The sequence below is a fragment of the Talpa europaea genome, assembly GCF_964194135.1.
Source record: "Talpa europaea genome assembly, chromosome: 8".
NCBI classification, from domain to species: domain Eukaryota; kingdom Metazoa; phylum Chordata; class Mammalia; order Eulipotyphla; family Talpidae; genus Talpa; species Talpa europaea.
This window is the reverse complement of record NC_140075.1, coordinates 94,000,734-94,023,637: the sequence shown is the minus strand read 5'-3', so window position 1 is coordinate 94,023,637 and position 22,904 is coordinate 94,000,734. Positions and strand designations below refer to the sequence as shown.

The 22,904-nt window shown below is 37.7% G+C and overlaps 1 protein-coding gene across 9 annotated transcripts in view; it reads right to left on the bottom strand.

Annotated features, from left to right (window-relative positions):
• GPHN (gephyrin) overlaps positions 1–21,300 on the bottom strand; it is a gene marked incomplete at both ends in the record, with an annotated part of 440,211 nt that extends 418,911 nt beyond the window's left edge. For all 9 annotated transcript variants that reach the window (XM_084239836.1, XM_084239843.1, XM_084239839.1 and 6 more), the window contains one exon: positions 21,237–21,300. In XM_084239836.1, coding sequence (XP_084095962.1) covers positions 21,237–21,300 — 64 coding nt within the window. The remainder of the gene's footprint in view (positions 1–21,236) is intronic.
• Positions 21,301–22,904: the final 1,604 nt, after the last annotated feature.

The window sequence follows — 22,904 nt, the reverse complement described above, 5'->3', positions numbered from 1 at the left end:
AATTAAAACACAAAGATTGTCAAGCTGGATAAAACAAACATTACTCAACAATATGCTATTTCCAACAGATATACTTTAAATATAAGAATACAGATAAGTTAAAATAAAGGAAGGGAATAGTGAACCATGGAAATACTGATGAAAAGAGTGTTTATTTTAATAGAAGTTCATAGCAAACTTCCAGGCAAGAAACACTCCCAGAAATAAAAAAGGATGTTTCATAATGGTTCAATAATAAAGTTGTAAATGTTTGCACAGAATATAAAAAGGAAACTCTGAAAGAACTAAAAGGAAAAAGAGACAAATCTATAGTCATAACAGATGATTTTAAGATTCTCTGTCACAACTGATAAAACAGAAGAAATCATGAAGTAAATTGAACACATAATTAACCAATTTGACCTTATTGACACATAATACAACTGCAGAATAAACATTCTTTTCCAGTACAAATGAAATATACTATCTAACACAGATCCTTCAGAAAATAAAAAAGAGAAACAGAGATTTCCCAATTGTTTTTATGAGACCAGTAAACCTTGATACCAAAACCTAAAAAAAATTTTACAAGATAGGAAAACTACATGCTACTATCTTTCATGAATAGATGTAAAAATACTAGACAAAATAATAACGAATTGAATCTAGTAACACAATACATCAGGACAAAGTGGATTTATCCTAGCAATGCTAGGTTAGTTTAACATTATAATCAATTGGTATAATTCACCATATTTTAGATTTAATTACAGCAAAAATTTACAGCAAAAAAAAAATCATTTGATAAAATTTAACACTCAATGATTGAGAACACTCAGAAATCTAGGAAATGAGAACTTCTTCAATCTGATAAAGGGTACCTACAAAAGCCTACAGCTAACATAATTAATGGCAAAATGTTGAATGTTTTTTCCTTAAATTCAGGAATAAAACTGTCACTACTTCTATTAAACATTGTTTAGCAAGGCTGCTGTTTATATGACCAAAATGCAAAAATCAATTGCATGTCTATGTATTAATATATGAAACAATGAGAAGATGAAATTTAAATAATGCCATTTACAACAGTTTTAAATCATCACCTAGCCATAAATCTAACAGAACATGTGTACAACATCTACATTGAACACCATAAAACACTACTGAGAGAACTTCAAGATCCAAATAACTGAGTAGATAATAATCCTTGCTCACAGACTGAAAGACTTTATTACTGAGATGCAAATTCTCTCCAAGTTGTTCTACAGATTCATTGAAATCCCAATTAAAATATCAACAAATTGTTTTAATCATAATCTGCTTGTGCGTGCATATGACAATACAAAAGCTGAACTATAAACCCCTTTCAAAAAAAAAAGAGTTGAAGAAAAAATTGGAGAACTTATGCCACCAGATAAAGACTTAGAATAAAACTATAGCAATTAAGGCAAGGTAATATTGGAACAAGGGCAGACACTTGGACAGATTCATCTGATTTATACCAAAGGTATTCTACAATACTTAGAGAAAGGACACTTTTCTAAAAAATAGTACTAAATCAACTAGATATCTATATGTTAAAAAAAAATCTTGATCTCTACCCCATCTCATTCATACAAATTAATTTTAAATGTATCATGGAACTTCGAGAAAAAGGGAAAGCAATAGTTTTCAAGAGAAAATTTGGGAGAATATTTAGTCATCCTATAGTAGGTAAAGATTTCTCAAACAACACATGCAATGGAACACTAAAGATAAAAAGAAAAATTTAATAAGTTGGGCTTTATTAAATTAAATAAATTATTTTTTATTTATTAAAAGACACTACTAAGAAAGCATAAAGACTAGCCACAGTCTAGGACAATATATTTTCTACATGCATATATACAAAATTCTCATATTCTCATAAATTAACCAGAAAAATTAAAATTAAAAAAAACTGACAATACCAAATCTTGACAAGAATGTAGAGAACTCAAACTTTCCTTCATTGCTGGTGGGGATAAAGAATGATACAACCTTTTTGCAAAACAACAGTCCAGCAATTCTGCACCTAGAAAAACATTCATCAAAAGACATATATGACGGGCCTCCCCGGTGGCGCAGCGGTTGAGCGCTGGGTTGCGAAGCTGCCCGTGGCCTCTGTGGCGCCGGTTCGATCCCCGGCTGCTTCCCGGCCACCGGAGGAGGATCCCACATGGCGCGCAGACCTCTCCTGCCGCCCGCTGCTCCCCTCAGCAGTGTACTTCGGTCCTTCTGCCTGCTCTGCTCCCCGCTCTGGCTCTGGTGAATTCTCTCACCCTCCCGCGCTTCTGACTGTACCCAGTGCATGTATAAACAAAACAAACAAACAAACAAACAAATAAATAAATAAAAAACATGCCTCTATAAAAAAAAAAAAATCTTAAAAAAAAAAAAAAGACATATATGAGGGCCTCCCTGGTGGTGCAGCGGTTGAGCGCTGGGTTGCGAAGCTGCCCGCAGCCTCTGCAGCGCCGGTTCGATCCCTGGCTGCTCCCCGGCCACTGGAGGAGGGTCCCACATGGCGCGCAGACCTCTCCTGCCGCCTGCTGCTCCCCTCAGCAGTGTGCTTTGGTCCTTCTGCCTGCTCTGCTCCCCTCTCTGGCTCTGGTGAATTCTCTCACCCTCCCGCGCTTCTGACTGTACCCAGTGCTTGTATAAATAAATAAAAAAATAAAAATAAATAAATAAATCTTAAAAAAAAAAAGACATATATGAGAACATTCCTAAAATCTTTATTCTCAATAAGTATACAACTAGAAACAATTCAAATGTCCACTAACAGAAGAACAATGATCCATTCATTCAATGGACTACTACATAGTAATAAGAAAATGAATGACTGCTATATGCAACATGGACAAATACAGACATAATGACGTATGACAGAAGTCACTCCATTTATATACAGTTCAAGAACAGGCAAAATTCATCTATGATGATAAAAATCAAAACAGTGACTGCTTGGGCATGGCAAGGGAAGTGGATATTTGCTAGTAAAAGGCATGAAGGAAGACACTGCAGGGCTAAAAATGTTCTACCTCTTGAATTGGGTGATAGTTATATAAGGGTCTATACATGAAAAATTCACCATGGTTACAATTAACATTTGTGCATTTTACTGAATAAATACTATATCTCCAGTTTAAAAACTGCCATTATAGAAGCTTATTCAAATGAGTGTATATTTGGGACAAAACATCTTACTAGAAAAATTACACTGTATAATTTTTTTAAATACCCAAGAACTAGGAGTAAGTTGGTCTGATTTTTAACCACAACTCTATCAGCTAGATGTGTAACCTTAAAAAGATCATAACTAATGTGCATTAGTACAGATAATCTTTAAAGTTCCTTCTATATCCAAAAATCTGTGTCTTTGTGATAAACAATTTTATTTAAAAAAATCAAATTCTCAAATTTTAAAACATATCATCACTTAAAGCCTGAATATAGAAAAGCCAAGTTAACTCTTATAGCTCTAATTAAAGAAGGTTAAAATCAGATAAGTGCATGCTGCTATTTATCCTGAATCTCCTATATCTATAATTAAGTTCATCTGCTTTGGCCTAGACATTCTGGTACCACCCCTTCAGCAGCCAAGAAACCTGACAGCCAGATTACCTTTCTTTTCTAAAGATGGGTTTATTCATTCTTCCAGTCCCTGTTCAAACACTATTTTCCTTAAAAGGCCATCCCTCCTACAACCATTCAGTCAAAATTAATTGTTCCTTCCTCTATGCACCCACAGTACATTGCTTCTATTATAGTTCTTATTTCATTCTGCATTATAGTTAGTTGCTTTCATGTATGCAAGTGGGCCCTCTCCAGAGTAAGGATATTCTCATTCAGGCAGTAAGATCAGTCGAAACAACCCTGGAAAGCAATGAGTAACAACACAGTAAGACCACCTTCATGTTTGATTCTCTGTTAATGGCAGCAAAGTGAAATACGTCTTCCCCTGCTATCTGAAAGTAAAATGTTCCTATTTGGTATATTACTTTTGAGTCTGGAAACATTACTACCATTAGTTTCCCAGAAAATTTTTTGAGCATTCCCAGATCCAAAAAATAACGTATCAAGTGAGAATGTTCCTCTTTCTGATAACTGGGAAAACCTGCAGGAGACACTACAAGTTTCAACTCAGAGCAAAAGGTGATTAAAATGAATAGCCGAAATACTGAATTAATTTCAGTTCTTACTCTCTTGTAGAATAATGAAATAGCCAAAGGCAGAGAACTGAAGAAGTAAATTAGATCTGTAATCGAAATACAAATTATTTTATGTCAATAAATATATGGCTAGGGGGGAGGCAAGTGAACAACTTGGAGATTATATATTCAGCATCTCTTTTCTGTGAACTGATCCTGCTGCTGTTCACATGATTGGTACAACATAACCACTATCCCTTAATCACAGATGATTGTTCCAGGACAAAGTTCTTCAAAAATTTCAGAAACACAACTGCAAAAATAAAGTCAGTCCTTCTCTTAATGGCTGAAATGAGAAGATATAAACAATATAGGAGTTGCCCATGACCTGGTTTTTCCAATATGGAAAAGGCAGATTTGAGGTAAGAGGAAATAAAGCTGCTGACAGAATACATCAAAGATAACAAACACTCTTAAAGATCAAATCCTGGATCCAATATTCCTAGAGCCTCATCTTATATTTAGGATGAGGCAGACACTCCATTTATTCTTGTAATAAATTGCCCGGTCACTTAAGCCAGCTCAATTTGAATTGTTACTTGCAAACAAAACAATATCGTAATAGACTAGTGCTTTGATGACCCTCAACTAGCCATGTTTCCCAGTATTCTTGGTCTCTTCTCACAATGAGTCTGGGTTAGGTGTGTGACAATTTTGACCAACAGAATAATAGTAAAGTGAAGCTGTGCCAGTTTCAGTACTATCCCTAAATTGGCCAGGCAGCTTCTGCCTCTTCCTCAAAATGTTTACTTTTGTAATACTTCTCAGAACCCAGTCATCACAGGATGAGGCTAAAAGATCAACCACGTACAGAAAGCACATGTAGTAGACCTGAGGCCCTTGAACAACAGTCCTAATTGCCACTATACCAGAATCCCAATCAACAGTATCTAAAGCAGAACCACCAAGATAATTAATAAAAGTATGAGAAAATAAATTGTAGTTTTAAGTTTTATGATGTTTATAATGAAAATTTAACATAAAAAATTGAATTCATATGCAGGTAGCTTGGAATTATACTTTCCTAATATAGACTATGTCTTGGAGCACATATTAGCAAACTCTGGTCCACCATCTATATTTTGTAAATAAAGTTTTACTGGAACACAGTCATGCTCATTCATTTACATATTGCCTGTGGATGCAGAAATGAGTAGCTGTGACAGAAATCATATAGCCCACAAAGCCTAAAATATTTACTATTGACCCTTTAGAAAAATGTTTATAAACCTTGTCACACAGACTTGGCCAGTGTTTTACTACATAAATCACTTAAAATATAAATCTGCTTTATAACCAACTCCTCATACTTAAAGGACAACACTATAAATAATTAATAATTTTAGCTTAATACAATTCAAAGCACATTCACATGATACATATTTTCCACAGAATGAATATTTATGTACCTCCAAAATTCATGTTCTTTTTTATTTTTTGAATGGGATTTTTTTAAAGATTTATTTATTCATTTATATAAGCACTGGGTATAGTCAGAAGCACGGGAGGGTGAGAGAATTCACCAGAGCCAGAGCAGGGAACAGAACAGGCAGACCGGACGAAGTACACTGCTGAGGGGAGCAGTGGCGCGGCAGGAGAGGTCTGCGCGCCATGTGGGACCCTCGCTGGTGACTGGGGATCAAACCAGCACTGCAGAGGCTATGGACAGCTTCGCAGCCCAGAGCTCAACTGCTGCGCAACCAGGGGAGGTCCCAAAATTCATATGCTTAAACCTTTTCCCTGAGTGTGATGGTGTTTAGAGTTGGGAGCTGATTAGATCATGCAGCTAGAGATGTATCAATGGGTTGTGTCCTTATAAAAGAGAACCAGAGTTTCCACCTTACTTCCATCATGTAAAGAGATAAAGACAGCTGTCTACAAATCAGAAAGTGGGCCCTCATTGGGCACTGAAATAACCAGTACTTTGATCTTAAACTTCCCAATCATCAGACCTGTGAGACATAAATTTCTATTGTTTATAAATCACCCAATCTATGGTTCTTTGTTATAGCAACTCAAAACAACTAAGACAATACTTAACTAGGTTGTACTATTTGTTAAAAAATCAAGCTATGGTCAGATTAATATATTAATCATGGACAGGAATAAAGAGCAAAGTGCTAAAATCAGAATCACAACTAATTGCTTAAAAGTTTCTACTATGGAGGCGGGGATGGGATTGGGGGTCCATTTCAAGTTTCTCATGTATTAGATATGATCCACTTCTAAATTGTATCAAGAATCCAAAAGGAATGAATATTTCATTATGACACAGAATTGACTTTTTTTTTAAAGATTTATTTATGCATACAAAAGCTGGGGTACAGGCCAGAGATGTGGGGGGTGAGAGGATTCACCAGAGACAGAGTGGGGAACAGAGCAGGCAGACTGACTGAAGCACACTGCTGAGGGGAGCAGCGGGTGAGTCAGGAGAGGTCTACTGCGCCATGTGGGTTGCTCCCTGGCCGGCAGGGGAATTGAACTCATGCTGCAGAGGCTGCAGATAGCTTGATAGGTTGTGTCTTAACCCCTTGCACCACCAGGGTGGCCCAGAATTGACTTTTTTTAATACTACTTCACACAGCCTTCTTCAGAAGAAAATTGGAAAATACACATCCAGTTTTAACCTAGGTTAAAGTTTCTCAAACCTTCCTATCAAAAATTTATGTGGCACAGGGGTTAAAGTCTCAGCACTATCAAGCATGAGTTCGATCCCTGGCCAGGGAGCTAACCCATATGGTGTGGAAGACCTTTCCTGTCTTGCCCGCTGCTTCCCTCAGCAGTGTATTTCAATAGATCTACCTGTTCTGCTCCCCACTCTGTCTCTGATGGATCCTCTCACCCCCTGGACCTCTGGCCTACACCCCAGTTCTTGTATGCATAAATAAATACAAATCAATGTTTTTTAAAAAATCCTTGGAAATGTTCTAAATTTTATAGATATTCTTTTGGCATCTAATATTTCATAAAATATCTCTCCCCTCTGATACTAGTCCTTGCTTTTTGCTCCAAGTCAAGGTTTCTTTAATCCAAACATATAAGTTCTAAGACTTTATTTTTTGTGCCTGGATTTACTATTTTCCTCATATACCAATTAAAAATCTTTCTTCTATTAAGAAGTAATTATGTAATTTTATTTTGCTATCACTTTGTCACCTTGTGTTACTGTGACATTTGTATCACATTTAAAACTTTTTCAAATACTCCCATAACTATAGTACTCCATAACTATAACATCCACATATACTATATATGCACTTCTTATACTATGTAGAGGTAATTTTCTCCACAGGTCTTTATAAGTCTTAACTATCAGAAGCAGTTTCCTATTTATACTTCAAGCCTATCCCTCAAAAATATCAAACTCTTGTCCTTAATTGCTATAGATAGCATCTTCTGATTATAATTGTACAAAATTTAAATTAGAAAAAAGAATTTAGCAGAACTCCAGTAAAGTACTGATCTATAATGATGCTTCTAAAGTAAAAGAAAACAAACAGTGGGAAAATAGCATGGGGGTAAACCAAGATTGGGTCATATATCTAAAAGTACCATTTCTGCTACCACATTTATAGAGGCAATTATACTCAAATTTATTATAATAAACAAGAAACATTTAATAAGTACTTATTATGTGGGAACACATTTAATTTTTTCATATATTATTATACTTATCACAACCAAAGGCATGCATTAGTATTATTTCCCATTTTATGAATGAAAAAACTCAAGGTTAAAGAATTTAATAACTTTAAAAACCTTATTTAACTTAGATATAAATCCAGGTGGTCTAATCCTGAGTTCACCTAATATTCTGGTTATCTGTGTAAAACTAAAATATAATATTATTCATTGGAGGTATATATCTTATTTTTACAGTATCTTTATTTGAAATATATAGTTGCAAAATAATCCGAACTTTTTTTGGGAGGGGGAAGTACTAATTTTTGCTTTCTAGATCTCTTGCACATCATCATAATTTTAATTTAAAAGGAAAAAGGTAATACTTCAAATACCTCTAAATCACTATTACTTTCTAAGTTAGATTATGTCAATCAGTTATCAAATTCATATTTATGTAATTTTTATCCTAAACTTAAGCATTTTGTAATTTGAAGTCTGTAACTTGTGACACTGAATGAAATAGAATTGCATATACTACGCAGAGCAAGTACAGACATTTATTTCAATTTACACTTAGTATGCATGTCAGTGTCTTTTTCTAGCAATTTTTCCTGTTTGAAGTTAAGGAAGATATTTCAAATCAATAATTTTGCTGTCAGTAATAGATTGTAGATAGCATGACTACAAGCAATGATAGAATGGTAAACATGAGCTATGTTCCTGGGATTGGAATTAATGAGATATTACAACTGAAGGAGATTTTAGAATGCATCTATTCAACTTTATATTTTACAGATGATACTAAACTCCCACTAGGAAAATCAAAAATAGGGCTTCACCCAATGTTCTTTCCTCATGTAGTAGTAACAGTAAAGACTGGTCTTTCTTGTCTTTACTATCACAGATTTTCTGAATAATATAATAATATATTCAATCATTATTTTAATATAAAAATGAAAGGTGGTGATTGGGAAAAATGTATTTTAAAGGCAAATCCAGATTTAAAGAATTAATTTTAACAGTAGAGCTCACTGTAGGAAACCACTATTTCTACAGCAACAAGTTAAAAGAAGAAATATAAAAGTCTTACATAAACTTTCAAAATGTCATTTTCAGGGGAAATTGTTGAACAGAACTCTGAAGTGTCTGGGAAAAAAGGTATTCTATTCTCAAAAATTTCTAGACACACTGAAGTTCAACAGAATCTACCAATGTAATATTTCTCATAGCTTAGCATGTTAATATGCATGTGAGACCACCGCATTTTATGTGAAACCACTACAAAACAAGATCAAGGACACTAAAGAAGAAAAACAGCTTTATTTTGTTTGTACTGTGACAAAGACATTTGACTAGGTCAAATGGTAACTGTTTCATGATCTGGCAACTATTTCACCAACCATCCAGAAACTAGTGGGATGGACATCCTGATCACCGGACTGATACTATAGAATCAGTATCCAATTAGGTCTAGCCAGGAATAGTACAAGCTTGTTAATGCTAATTTTTATTCAACCACCTACTTCATCTTTCTTTTTATTCCGCATAAAACCTCTTAACTATATAATACCCTTTCTTAGTGCACATTTTTGATTTCTATCTGAAACCGGATATCCCAAATTGCAATTCTTTGATGCCAAATAAACACATGATTATCTCTCATTTTAACTCTGTTTCAGGTCAACAATACTAAGACTCTCCAAAAGAGGTACAGTATTATTTAGCACTTTCCAAATTTATTTCACCACATGAAAACCTCTTTATAATATACCTAGTATAATGGTAGGACACAATTTTAAAAACATTGGGAAGGGGTCGGTCATTTGTGGGAAAAAAAGACGAAGGACACAGCTTATCATAAATTTAAATTAAGCTGTCATGAAACTAGTAAAATCTTATTAGTATATGTCTACTGCTGTTCTAAAATGCCATTGGATAACCATTCTTATAGAAGGTATTAAAGGTTAAAGTTAGTCATTTGTGCTCCTGTTATATAAGTGAACCAATCAATATTAGGAGGCTCTGGCTTTAATCCACTAATTTTCACACTTTACCTTGTTCTAATTAAAAACTATCTTCCAGAGGATTGTTTCCAGAATGAAGCAAGAGAAAGAGGAACTGGGGCAGATATAATAAACTATATTCTTAAGGAAAGAAAAAAGCAAAAAGTCATCAACACTTTAGGGACCTTCTAGAAAAGGAGTTGCCTATCCAGCACACTTTTGCCCTTCTAGTGGAAGAAAGTCCCCTTCTTTGAAGACTCTCTTTCCTTTGCTATGTAGTTCTGATGAGGCTACCTATTTAGTGTCTTGAACCCAAGATAGAGAGACTTATGATAGAACCCTGGCCAAAGTCGTCACTCCTGTAGTCACAGTGATTGACCCAAAGATAAAAAAGTGATGAAGTGTCCTGGAATTTTATGAACAGATGCCATAAGAAAATCTTTGCTCTGGATTCACTAGCAGGAAGGGGAAAGCCTGAAAATGCATAACTACTATAATTTCTAATGTGTGCCTCCCCCACAACTCTGGTTATATGAAGGAAGTCAGCCTGCAACAATACTCAGAAGCACAAACTGAAATGGAGAACATGATGACATTAATTCCTTGATCACATTGTTTGAGTTCTTAACTCACTTCTTCCTCTATACTCTGTGGTTATGTAAATTAATAAGTTATCAATTTTACCTAAATTTAAGCTGGGTATCTGTCATTTGCAATAAAAACATCCTAATACAACTATGTAACTGAAGAAGAGCTCTATCTCAAAAGAACTTACGAAGATAAAAAGATAATACCAAATGAAGGTAAGAATATTAATCATAATTAATATATCCTATATGGAAAACAAGTTTGTAATTTCCATTAAAATTTTAAAATTCATATACCATTGATCCAAAAATTCTTGATAGTAATTAACAATTTTAAAAAAGCTCACAAGTGATAAAATGATACACACAATTATAAATGCATAATTTATCATTTGTCACAGTGAAAATTAAAAACCTCAATGTCTATCAATTGAGGACTGATTAAATATAGCATGACCAATGATGTAATATAATAGAGCCATTAAAAAGAAAGATTTATATCTACAAGAACTGTTACATGCCAAGTGGTTAAGAATTTAAACTCTAAAACAGACTGCATGGGTTCAACTTGAAGCTTGGCTTTTTACCAGTTTGTCCTCTTTTAGCAGTAATTTAAACAAATTACTAATTTCTCTTTGCTACAATTTCCTCAACTATAAAGTGGTGATACTATTATGAGGATTAAATTAAAGTAGGCTTTATAACGGGCTCTAGAAAATTATATTACACTTGGTAAGCTCTCAATAAAGTTAACTTTTATCTTCACTAACATGAAATGTCTAAGATACACTGGAAAAAGAGTGAGGTACAGAAGACCACGTATGAGCAAAGATCAAAACTAAGCAGACAACAAAAATATGTTACAGGAGCACTGTAGTAAACCTGAGAAAATATACCTTTGTTATAAAAGAGATGAAAATGTTACTGAAACTTAAAATGGCAAAAAATATGGGTTTATATGAAATGTATATTTTTTTCAAATATTAGAAACATTTTTTAGTAAAAACATTATGGGCCTATAGAAACATGTGCACTGGTTACTATGGCCCATGGTTTGCCAATTTGCTAAATCTAATGAAATGTATTCTAAAATTGCTGTTATTTTTGAAAATTAATTTTGCTGGTCAAAATAGCTAATTAACATTAGATAGGAATCAAAAATTCTGCCTCTTCTACCACTTTCAAGATACTCAACCACATTTTATATCAGCTTCCTTAGCTTTGAATGGGGGTAATTATGCTTCTCTTATAGGCTAAATGTGATGAAAAAAGGAAATAATGTATTCAGTATTCAACACCTATTTTGTTCCAGACTTGTAGTGGATAGTAGTGTGTAGTGAAGACAGACACAGATATCCTCTTGGAGTATGTGTGTTAGCACTTAACATGAATAGATGAGCCAAATTAGATACTGACAAATTCATACTTCATTTATGTTGCATGTCAAGGAATCAGTGTTTCTGTATTTTATTTTTGACGTAGATAACTTATGTATAAACACCAAAACTGTTTTGCAGCACACCATTTTTGATACAAAGTTTTCAACTACAACACATTTCCTGCTTTCTACAATAGAAGATACTAAACATAATTTAACTATTTTTTGTTCAATCAGGTTTTTTTTAAAAAAGATTTATTTATTTATGCATACAAGAACTGGGGTACAGGCCACAGATGTGGGGGTAGGGGGTGAGAGAAGTCACGAGAGACAGAGTGGGGAACAGAATAGGCATATTGACTGAAACACACTGATGAGAGGAGCAGCCCAGCAAGTCAGGAGAGGTCTGCTGCGCCATTTGAGTATCTCCCTGGCCAGGGATCGAACTCATGCTGCAGTGGCTGCAGATAGCCTCAGATGCTATGTCCTTATCCCTTGCGCCACCAGGGAGGCCCTGTTCAATCCGGTTAAGTATTTATAGCTAACATTTATTGGGCTTGTATCTATATACCTATATATACAAAGTATGTTCTATGTGTATTAAACACCTTATACAGGTTATATAGTTCCAACATTTATAAGTTACTAAATTATTCCCCTTATACTGAACAGTAGAACAATTAAGTAATTTGCTCAAGATTATACCAGTGGCAATGACAAAATTAAAATACAGGCCTGACTATAATCCTAGAAATTATATTTCTGTATTCTGTTCTGAAGATATATTATTATGGGATGCAACAGTATAGTTGTATAGCATATTTTCTTTTCAGTTGTGACTTTACATACTTGTCCTTCCACATCTAGTTTTTAATCTACTATACCCTTAGGAAGCAAATAAACAACCTTGCTTGGATATTTATCTCTATCTATTTCAGTTAGATTTAAAGTGAAGACATTTTTGGGTTCAGGGCAGTAGAGGATGGATGGGTGTTACTGTAAGATTTAAAGAAATTTACTTATTTCTTTGTATTTTGGATTTCAGGATCATGGCTAATTGTGCCTGCCTAATACTAAAAATGTGACTAAAAATGCATGAACTTGTGAAAAGAGGAGAGCAAGCACAATTTGAGTGCTAAGTAGAAATGACATTTTTCTTTTAATTATGTACTGTTCTTTTTTCCCCCCTTTTACACCATTAAGAAAAAAGTGCACTTGAAGTTAATAATCTTTAGAGACTAATTTAGACTGAGAACTTTTGATATCTTAGAAACAAAGAAACTGAACAGACTAAATACTCTTTTCACACATAAAAAAGGTGAAACATTTAAAAACTATGACTACCTTTCTCCTTTCATTTGAGTCCATACTGAATATTTTGATTCCAATGCAAATTCTAAAAATTATGCTTTGGAAAAATTAATATCCACATGATAGAGTTTACATTTGAGTTAAGTTGCAAGTGGGTTAGCTCCTAAATCCTTGTCATGTTTTTAATTAAAACTCAAGAGTATATTTGTACATTATAAAAAATGTAACACTATAGAAAGATGAAGTGTGAAATTAAGTCCTAGCATTTACTTCTTCTGTCTCTCTCTATTGTTAGCCAATTTAAAGATTTTTGGATTTGTTTATTGTTTTATGTATAATATATAAACATTATATTATATATTATATAAACATATATATGTTTATATATGTTTTATTTATATATGTTTATATATAAAGATACATATATAATATATATACATGTATTTGAATCTGCACAGATCTGACCAAACAAAAAATAATTAAATTATGTTCAATGTCTTCCATCATAGAAAGCAGGAAATGTGTGACATTTGAAAACTTCGTATCAAAAATGGTATGCTGTGAAACAGTTCTGGTGTTTATACCTAAGTTATCTACATCAAAAATAAAATACAGAAACACTGATTCTGTTGACATACAACATAAATGAAGTATGAATTTGTCAGTATCTAATTTGGCTCATATATTCATGTTAAGTGCTAACACACATACTCCAAGAGGATATCTGTGTCTGTCTCATTCACTACTCATCACTATCCACTCCTTTAATTCAACACTCACCCTCACTTTAGCAGTCTGGAACAAATTAGGTGTTGAATTATTTCCTTTTCATTATTTCCTTTTTTCATCACATTTAGCCTATAAGATAAGCATGATTACCCCCATTCAAAGCTAAGGAAACTGATATAAAATGTGGTTGAGTATCTTGAAAGTGGTAGAAGAGGCAGAATTTTTGATTCCTGTCTAATGTTAATTAGCTATTTTGACCAGCAAAATTAATTTTCAAAAATAACAGCAAATTCAGAATTTTTTTCCCTACCATTTCAAATGTTCATGTTTAAGGTGACATTGAATTTCATTACTCTAAAGTAATCCTCACACAAACTATACCCATCAACTATGAAGCAATATATTAAATTTGATAGTATAGAACATATCAAATATGATTACCATTCTGTTACCAGGAATAAATATATAGAAAAATACTAAGCCACACTCCATCTACCCTAATCTGTCTTTATAGTAATAATAGTTAAGTTCTGGTTTACCTAAATGTTTTTGGGTAACAGCTTTTTAAGTTACTGTATAAATTTGCCATCACCATTTTGTTTTTATTAAACACCTTCTATATGATCACTTCTTTAATAAGTGCTACAATAAAAGGGTTCAAAGTAAAGAACACAAATCTGTTTCAAAATCTACTTTGAATAAGATGTTTACAAATTAGTTAGCAAACTATACCATAGCAACACATGAAAAGGAAGTGAAGATTATTAAGCATACTCTAAGTTAAACATATTGCTATATGGTAGACATTTTCATGTACATTATTTCAGTTAGTTCCTTCAGTTAGTTCCGACACCTCTGTGAGATACTGCCATCTTCATTCTGGTGAAGGAAACTGAAATTCAGAAAGGCTAAATGATTTCCCAAAATAAAGGGCAAGTAAGGGTCTGTTGACTCCAAGTTCTTTTTTCTGAACTACACCTTTCTACCTCCCACATGCACATGATGGAGTGTGTAGACAACATTTATTAACACTGTAGGAAAACAAAGAAATACAGCACTATAGCTAATAATTCCAAGGAAGAGTTTATTGAGGAAGAGAGACTTGAGATGAGTCTGAAATTAAGTATAAGACCAAAAACTACTGGGCCTCCCCTGGAGTTGAGCGCTGGGCTGCGAAGCTGCCCGCAGCCTCTGCAGCGCAGGTTCAAGCCCCTGCCACCTGCAAGGGTCCCACATGGTATGCAGACCTCTCCCGCCTCGCCCGCTGCTCCCCTCAGCAGTGTATTTCGTCGGTCTGCCTGTTCTGTTCCCTGCTCTGGCTCTGGTGAATTCTCTCACCCTCCCATGCTTCTGACTATACCCAGTGCTTGTATAAATAAATAAATAAAGAGCCTCCCCGGTGGCGCAGCGGTTGAGCGCTGGGTTGCGAAGCTGCCCGCGGCCTCTGCGGCGCCGGTTCGATCCCCGGCTGCTCCCCGGCCACCGGAGGAGGGTCCCACATGGCGCGCAGACCTCTCCTGCCGCCTGCTGCTCCCCTCAACAGTGTACTTCGGTCCTTCTGCCTGCTCTGCTCCCCTCTCTGGCTCTGGTGAATTCTCTCACCCTCCCACGCTTCTGACTGTACCCAGTGCATGTATAAACAAAACAAACAAACAAACCAGCAAACAAATAAATAAAGCATGCCTCTATAAAAAAAAATAAATTAAAAATAAATACATAAATAAATCTTTTTTTAAAAAAAAAGACCAAAACTACTGATAACAAAGATTAATGCCACAAAAATTCTAAATAATGAAACTTTAGCATTTTTCTTCTGTTTATATTAACAAGATCTAATTGCTGAAATTTTAATCTTTTCCTCTAGTTCTTATCATCTTGCCTTTTTATGTATAACCTACCTCTCCCCAATAATCATTCCCATTATAACAAAAAAAATATTAACTAAATCTTACATCCTGTATATGTCATTCCAGTTGGTCAAGATGCTGTAAGGATAACATATATATTGCAATTAAGAATTATCACTTTACACTAGTGGTGAGAAATGCTGAGTGTTTGGTAATATTGTCCAAAGGCTATAAAACTTTACTGACATACTATCAGAAGATGGATTGTGCAGTGACAGTGCTCCTTAACTTTTTTTTAATCTAAAAACCAGTGACAAAGAAGAATGACGAGATCTGAAGTTTTACAATGGGATCATTTGAAGTTTCTCAATTAATTTGAAAATCCCATGTGAATTCTACACAATGTACCCAGTTTAAGTGTGCAATTGACATAAATCATTAATATAGTAACAAAAATTACTGTTTGTTTCCAGGTAAATTCTAAGGCTTAGTATCCTTAGACTAACCCTTGACACAATATCAAACATCCCAATTTCAGAAGCAGGGCACATTGTGTAATATTCCTTGCTCTCATTTCTTTTCTCCTTTATTTTTCATACTAGGAAATTCTTTTAAGTATAGTACATTGAAATCCATTTTGTCAAAATATGTACTTATTAGCAAAATTACTGTAAAAGTTAATGGAGAAATAAACTTTAATTACAGAATTCTCAAGAAGTTCTACTTAAAGTTAATTTAGTACAAATTCACATATGAATGCAATAAACAACTTGGACAGAACTTCTCCATGACAAAACTTCATTAGACATTTATAAAAAAATCCTTTGTGGCTTCATCACTTTCTTTTTGAGAATCTTTTTTTTTTTTTTTTTAACATTTCAAATTCCAAAAATGCTTCACTGTTCTTCATTGCTACTTAGGGGAGCAAAGTATAGATCTTATCGATTTTACTTACTACTTCAAAAAATCACCCTACTCAACTTAAGGAGGAATCTATCACCAGGAAGAGTAAAAATAGGCTCATTCATCATTTCCTCCTCAATAACATACTGCTGATTCTCCACTATATACCTCAGTTGAAGTCAGTCATGAGTGTTTTTAAAACAGTTAAAACTCTTAATTTGTAAAAACTTATGTACTTAGTTTATAAAATCACTGCCTAGCAAGGACAGTACTAATTGTATTCATTAGAAACTAATTTAACAAATTCCTACCATAAATATTTAATGTTCTAATACCTGTTTTTAGCCAAAACTTCATGAAAGAATGACCTAGTTTAAGAAACAGACTTACCAATATGTATATATATTTATATATGACTAATGGTATGTTTGCCTAAACAGACATTTTCATTTAATAGAATTTAAGTTTTATTTGCACTAGTGACTCACCTACTTAGTGACAACATTTATTCTCAAAACAAAAATACATTTATATAGCCTTATCAATAAATGGGCTTTTCAAAAAATAACAAATAATGTACAAGGAAAAGGTTGAAGAATAAAATAAATGTTAGCACAATTCCAGAGAGTTATCATCCTCTTGGCTTAGAACTCATTTTTGGTTTGTTTATTTATTTATTTTTTTTTAGTATTTTGAATGACATTATTAATAGATGACTAAAATACTCCCTACATGTAAGTAATAGCCTACATGTAATTAATATTTTTACTGGTCTAGTTTACAACTAATCTTTAACCTACTACCTAGTTGTGTATTTGTTCGAATATCTCATACTGACTTTAAATCTATAGCTTAGTGCAATAAAAGTATATACTACTAGAATAAAATGTGATTTTAAGATGCCCTTTCCTAGAAATTTTCTCATTTATGCCACTGTTAATGAAAATCTAGGTAATAAATTGTTACTGTTAACTAAGTTCTGTGGTACTGAACATTAGCAATCACTAGCAAATAGCGAACATAATCTTTTCTGTTCCATTGACTATTTAGTATATTGATTTATATGGATGTAGTCATTATTTTCCAGATGTTTCCACTGAGTTTTATAGTGACAGAACAAGTGTGTTCCATCAATAAACAGATCCTTTCTAAATTGAAAAAAGTAGGTGAAACGTGGCACATTTGAAATACAGTGAACCTGCTATGTAATTGTTAAAGCTGATTATAAATATAATTACTACAGAAGCTGTCAAAAAATAATCCTACATCTGCCCCACATCTTGTTTCTAGGTTCAAAGTCGCAGAAAGTTGTTTATTCGCCTCATGCTATTCACCATAACATTATCTTTAGTCTCTGTTAAAAATAACAATAGAAGTAGAAAACATCAGAAACAGATAGATTAAAAACGCTATCTCAGGTCACCAAAGACCAAATGATCTTCATTTTTAGCAAATCAACATAAGCTAGTTTACTAACAAAGATATCATTCTTAGAGATGGACAATGCTCTTTTAGGTAAGAGGTTTCATAAGTTATTTTATACATACATTTTCCCATTTTCCTGATTAATAAATAGTATAAAGTGGCCATGTTACATAAACTATCATAATTCTATTTCTAAGATAGTAAAGCAAACCAACAAATAAATGCTTCTGTGAAATATTTTCCTTTCATCCATTATTCTTTCAAAATTCTAATACATAATTCATTTGATGAGAAGTTCTAATAGTACACATACTATATTTGCCAAATTCATAGCTGAGATGAAGATTACAAAAACATCTAGAAGGTGAAAAGCTTCAAAATATAATTTTTTCAACAGATAATCAAAAATGCCACAAGGAAGTCAATTAAAGACTTTATAAATAATACAATTTCACCAAAATACTAACACATTATAAACTATGTGCATGTGTAGATGATACTTTCCACTACCTCTATAAAATAGATTTAGATAAAATATTTAGAATCACTACTATGAAACAAGCTTGAGGATACAAGTGATCCACCTTTAAGAAAGTCACAGATTATAACTCATGAGTTTTAAATGTAAGCTCAACTCAGTTCCCTTAAGTATGAAGTCATAGTATTTAACCAGATATATCAAGCTTTTGCAATAAAACCCACTGTTCACAGGATGACAGCTAATCTCCTTTCCGATTCTTTTCCATGTTTCAGAGCTCCATCATAGTAGACAATAGTTGTATCAACAATTTCAGGTAAAAACTTCAGTCATTTGTGATTTCAAATATCCCGTTATAATTAAATCCTATTGTCCTCTGTTACCACTTGTCCCAAATCTGCAATTTCCTTTTCAGTCCTTCAGTTACTTTATTCTTCACCCTAAACTTTCTCCTTTAAACTATTGTACTTAATTCTCATGAGATAGCTTCTCCAGATTACCTTTAATCTCAGGGCCAAAGCAACCTTACATCCTTGATATTTTCCTGTGCTACCCACCTATCCCACCTGAACTTTTCAGAGTCTTTCCTTACATTTTTATTTTGTTGAAGAATCTCATCCTCAACATTACATTCATTTATAAGGCTGTCATTGATTCTGAAACCCCTTTAAAATGCCTGTTTCTTCTTACCTCTTGTAAATGCACTAAATTATTCCTTCAGATAGCACATATGCTTCTAATCCACTGGAATGTGGAATTCCTTTTACATTTAACCCTTAGACATATTAAATTAATGTGTTAAATTAAAGCACAATAATTACATACACTGTTTCTTTAGCTGTTTGAAATACTGATGTTATCCCTATTGGACTGTAGAGATACCAGACAAGGGCTGTATCTTCCAAAGCACACAACACCTGTCTACTACATCACTTGGCTCATGTACGATGATTCACTAAATAAAAGTATTAGGAAAAGCATAAATAAACAAAAGATGTTTAAAAATCTCTATAGCTTAACTTTAAAACATCTATGGCCTTTCATCTCCACGAACAGCTTTTATACTGTGGCTTCTATTAAGTCTTGCTTTCATTACTCTAATAATTTACAAACCATGACTGGAATTTAAAGTGCAAGTTGAGAGCTGATATAGGGTATACATTTTTACATCCCATTATTAGATTCTTTGAAAATCAGCAGTCAACTCTAGAATTCTGACATACAATTGATTCTTCATACAAGGCAGTCGTTTCAGCACCGCAAGAAGGAACAGCGCATCCTCCGCTTTGGGGGGGTTCCCTTCCCTGTAACTGGTTTAGTCTAGCTTCTCTATCCCAGGGGCTATCGATCAAGAAAGTTCAATAAATCACAATTAACAACTGGAAAGAATACCAGGAAAGGCAACCTGTTTACTTAAAAGAGAGGAAGAGGTGCCATGGAGAGCTCCTTTTCATTAACCCAGCAGCCAAATTAAGCTTTGCCCTCAGAATCTACCGACAGAGATTTTTTTCTACCTAATAATAAAAGCAAGTCTCATTCAATTTAGTCCCTCCTCGAGCACCGTCTCAACCTGTCAGATTTTGACAAGGGGGAAAAAATTAAGAGGCGGGGGTGGGGGGGGGGAGCCTGGGATTTCCCATGTACCTCGCTTCATCAGTAAGTCTAGGATTTCCTTCACTCGGAACTAAGCCCTCAGGTTCCAAATACAGTTTTTTAACCCCCACCCCACCCCACCCCGCCACTCAACTACACATACCCCTAGCCGAGTACAACAGAACCACAGCAGAAACCCCACAACCGGCTCGCGATGCCTCTCGGAAGTCATGCCCTGCAGCGACTGCCTGTCGCCGAACTGAGGGATTCTACCCAAACACAACGCCACGGAATCAGACATGCAGAGCACACACCGCTTCAGCAGAGAGGGAAAGGCGACCCGGGAAAAGTGCGCTCCTCGCGAGCTCCGGGACGATCCCGAGGAGGGGTTCCCAGGAGGGAGGGGGGCAGAGCAGCCGGCGCGGGGAAATCCTTCCCTCCCAAGTAGAAAGAGCTCGATCCCCCCGAGGACACCGAGCAGCGGGCAGAGGGCCCTGTGCTCAGGAGGCAGCGTGCAGGCACTTTCCGAGGTCCGATGCAAGCTGATCCCCAGCTCCCGGGGGAGACAGGGGTCTCCCAGGGGTGTCAGAGGAGGTGCCCGGCTCGGGAGCGGCAGGCAGCCTGCCGGGGAGCAGAGTTTCGCCTGGCGGGCACGGGTGTCGTGCCCGGCCGGCGCCGGGGCAAGCACAGCCCGAGCACCGCGGGGCCGCCGGGGGCTGGAGGGGCGGGGGAGGGGGTGGCGACGGGATTCCCCCCTCTCGGCGGCCGGCGTTAGCGGCGGGAGCGCCCCAGCCCGTGGCCAGCGGCGTGCCGGGGACTGCGGAGCCGGGATCCCGCCGCCCGCGCCGGCAGCGAGGAGCCCCGCAGCGCCCGCCGCACCGGCCCCTGGGTCCCCGGGGGCCAAGGACTCCGGCTGCGAAGGCACCCGGGCCCGACACCCCAAGGGGCCGGCGCCGGTTCCCGAGGGACCCCGCGGAAACACCCCAACCTCCCGCAGCTTTCAGCGGTTGTAAAACGCCCCCCCACCCCCGAGCCCCCTCCTCTGCCTGGCCGGCCCCCGAGGCCGCAGAGAAGGGTCACCACGAGCGGGAAGCCGCGGCCGGCGGCGCCCCACGGCCGCGGTGGTCCCCGCCTTGCGCCCGGTTACCTGTCAGGACTCCGACGCGGATTTGATGGTCGTGGTTCGTGAGAATCATTCCCTCGGTCGCCATGTTTCCCAGCGCAGTCACCGCACTGACAGGAGCCGGGAGAAACCGGAGCCCGGAGCGCGCGGGCCGGGAGCGCGCTCGCTGGGGAGAGCGCGAGAGCGAGAGCGCCCGGGGAGCGCGGGGCGAGCGCGGCCGGTGGGGGGGCGGCCGGGCGCCGGGCGGCCTGCGCCGGGAAGAGGCCGCGCCGGGAGCGCGCGAGGCCGCGGGAGGGGCGGAGTCAGGGCGCGCGACCCCGAGCCCGGCCGGAGGCGACGAGCCGCGGGCGGCGGACGCGGCGGCGGCACCTGGAGAGCGCGCGGAGGCGTCGGAGCGCGGCCGGGAGCGACGGCGCCGGAGACGCGGCCGGCGGGAGACTGAGGGGAAAGGAGCGCACACGCTCGGGAGGCTGCGGGGGTGGACTCGGGGTCGGGGCGGAGCCACCCCGCGAGGCGTGTAACTCGTGGAGAGAAAGGGGAGGAGTGAGCCCGGCCGCCGCGCGCCGGGAGCGGGAAGGAGCGGCCCAGCCGGAGAGGGGCCGGGGGACGCTCCTGGGCGCGCGAGTAGCGCCCGATTGGCTGGAAGACGCGGAGCGGGTGCGCGCGAGGCCTGAACGCCGCCCCGGCGGAGCCCCAGACAGAAGCAATCCCCCGCCGAGCCGGGCGCTGCCCGTCGGCGCCCCGGGCCGCCGCTCGTCAGGGGCTGAGGGCTGCTCTCTCGGGGGCGCTAGGGGAGGGGTGCGCGCGTGGGGCCTCCCCTCGCAGCCCTTGGGAGCGGCCGTCGGCCCCTCCCCGCCCCCCCAAGGAGCCAAGGAACCAGGAGGTGGTTCAGAAAGCTGCGTTGGGCGGGGGTGGGGCGCTCAGGTAACCGGGCCCGCCGCGGGCTGTGAAGGTGTTGCTCGTCCCGCCCGGTCTGGGCGGTTTGCTTCCTTTTTCTGCTCGCCCTCCCGGGGTTCCCGCTGCTCCTAGGCTTCTGAACCCCGTCTCCAAGTCCGGCCCAAAGGGACGGTCTGCACTCGCGGAAGTTCGGAATCTGCGGCACAGCCTCTGAGTGGAGCTTGCGGACGGCTCTGCTCGCCACTGCCCCACGGTTTCGTGGCCTTCAGCTGCCTCACCTGGACCACTGCTTCGGGGTGGAAACTCGACGCTTCGGGAGGAAGAACATGCTCTTCCCTCCAGAATGACAACCCCCAGGAAGCTGGAAGTAGAAGCCAGGCCCTGCAGTTGAGTTAATTTCATTAGTTGTGGGATAAGAGATGATCATGAAAATAGCTGCTGTTGCCACTTGTTTTGTGTGTTTCATGAAATGTTGTTGATCACCTGTGGCTTTTTCACATTGGTTTCATAGTTCCCTTCTAGTGCATTCAACTTCTGAATTTAAAAATTATAGGCACAGATGGGTGTGTATATTAACATATATGTATACATCGCTGTGTGTATGTATAGAGCATATATTCCTGTACTAAGTCATGGTAAAATGAAAAGGTGAAATTTAAAAAAAAAATGTATAAGCACAAGTTTGTGCACAACTAAAACCTTCAGAGCTAGTTTGGTTTTTTAATTGGTCCAAGTTGAACATGAACTTATTTATCCTGAAACTGAAGAGGTACGTTGTTATGTATTTCATTTTAA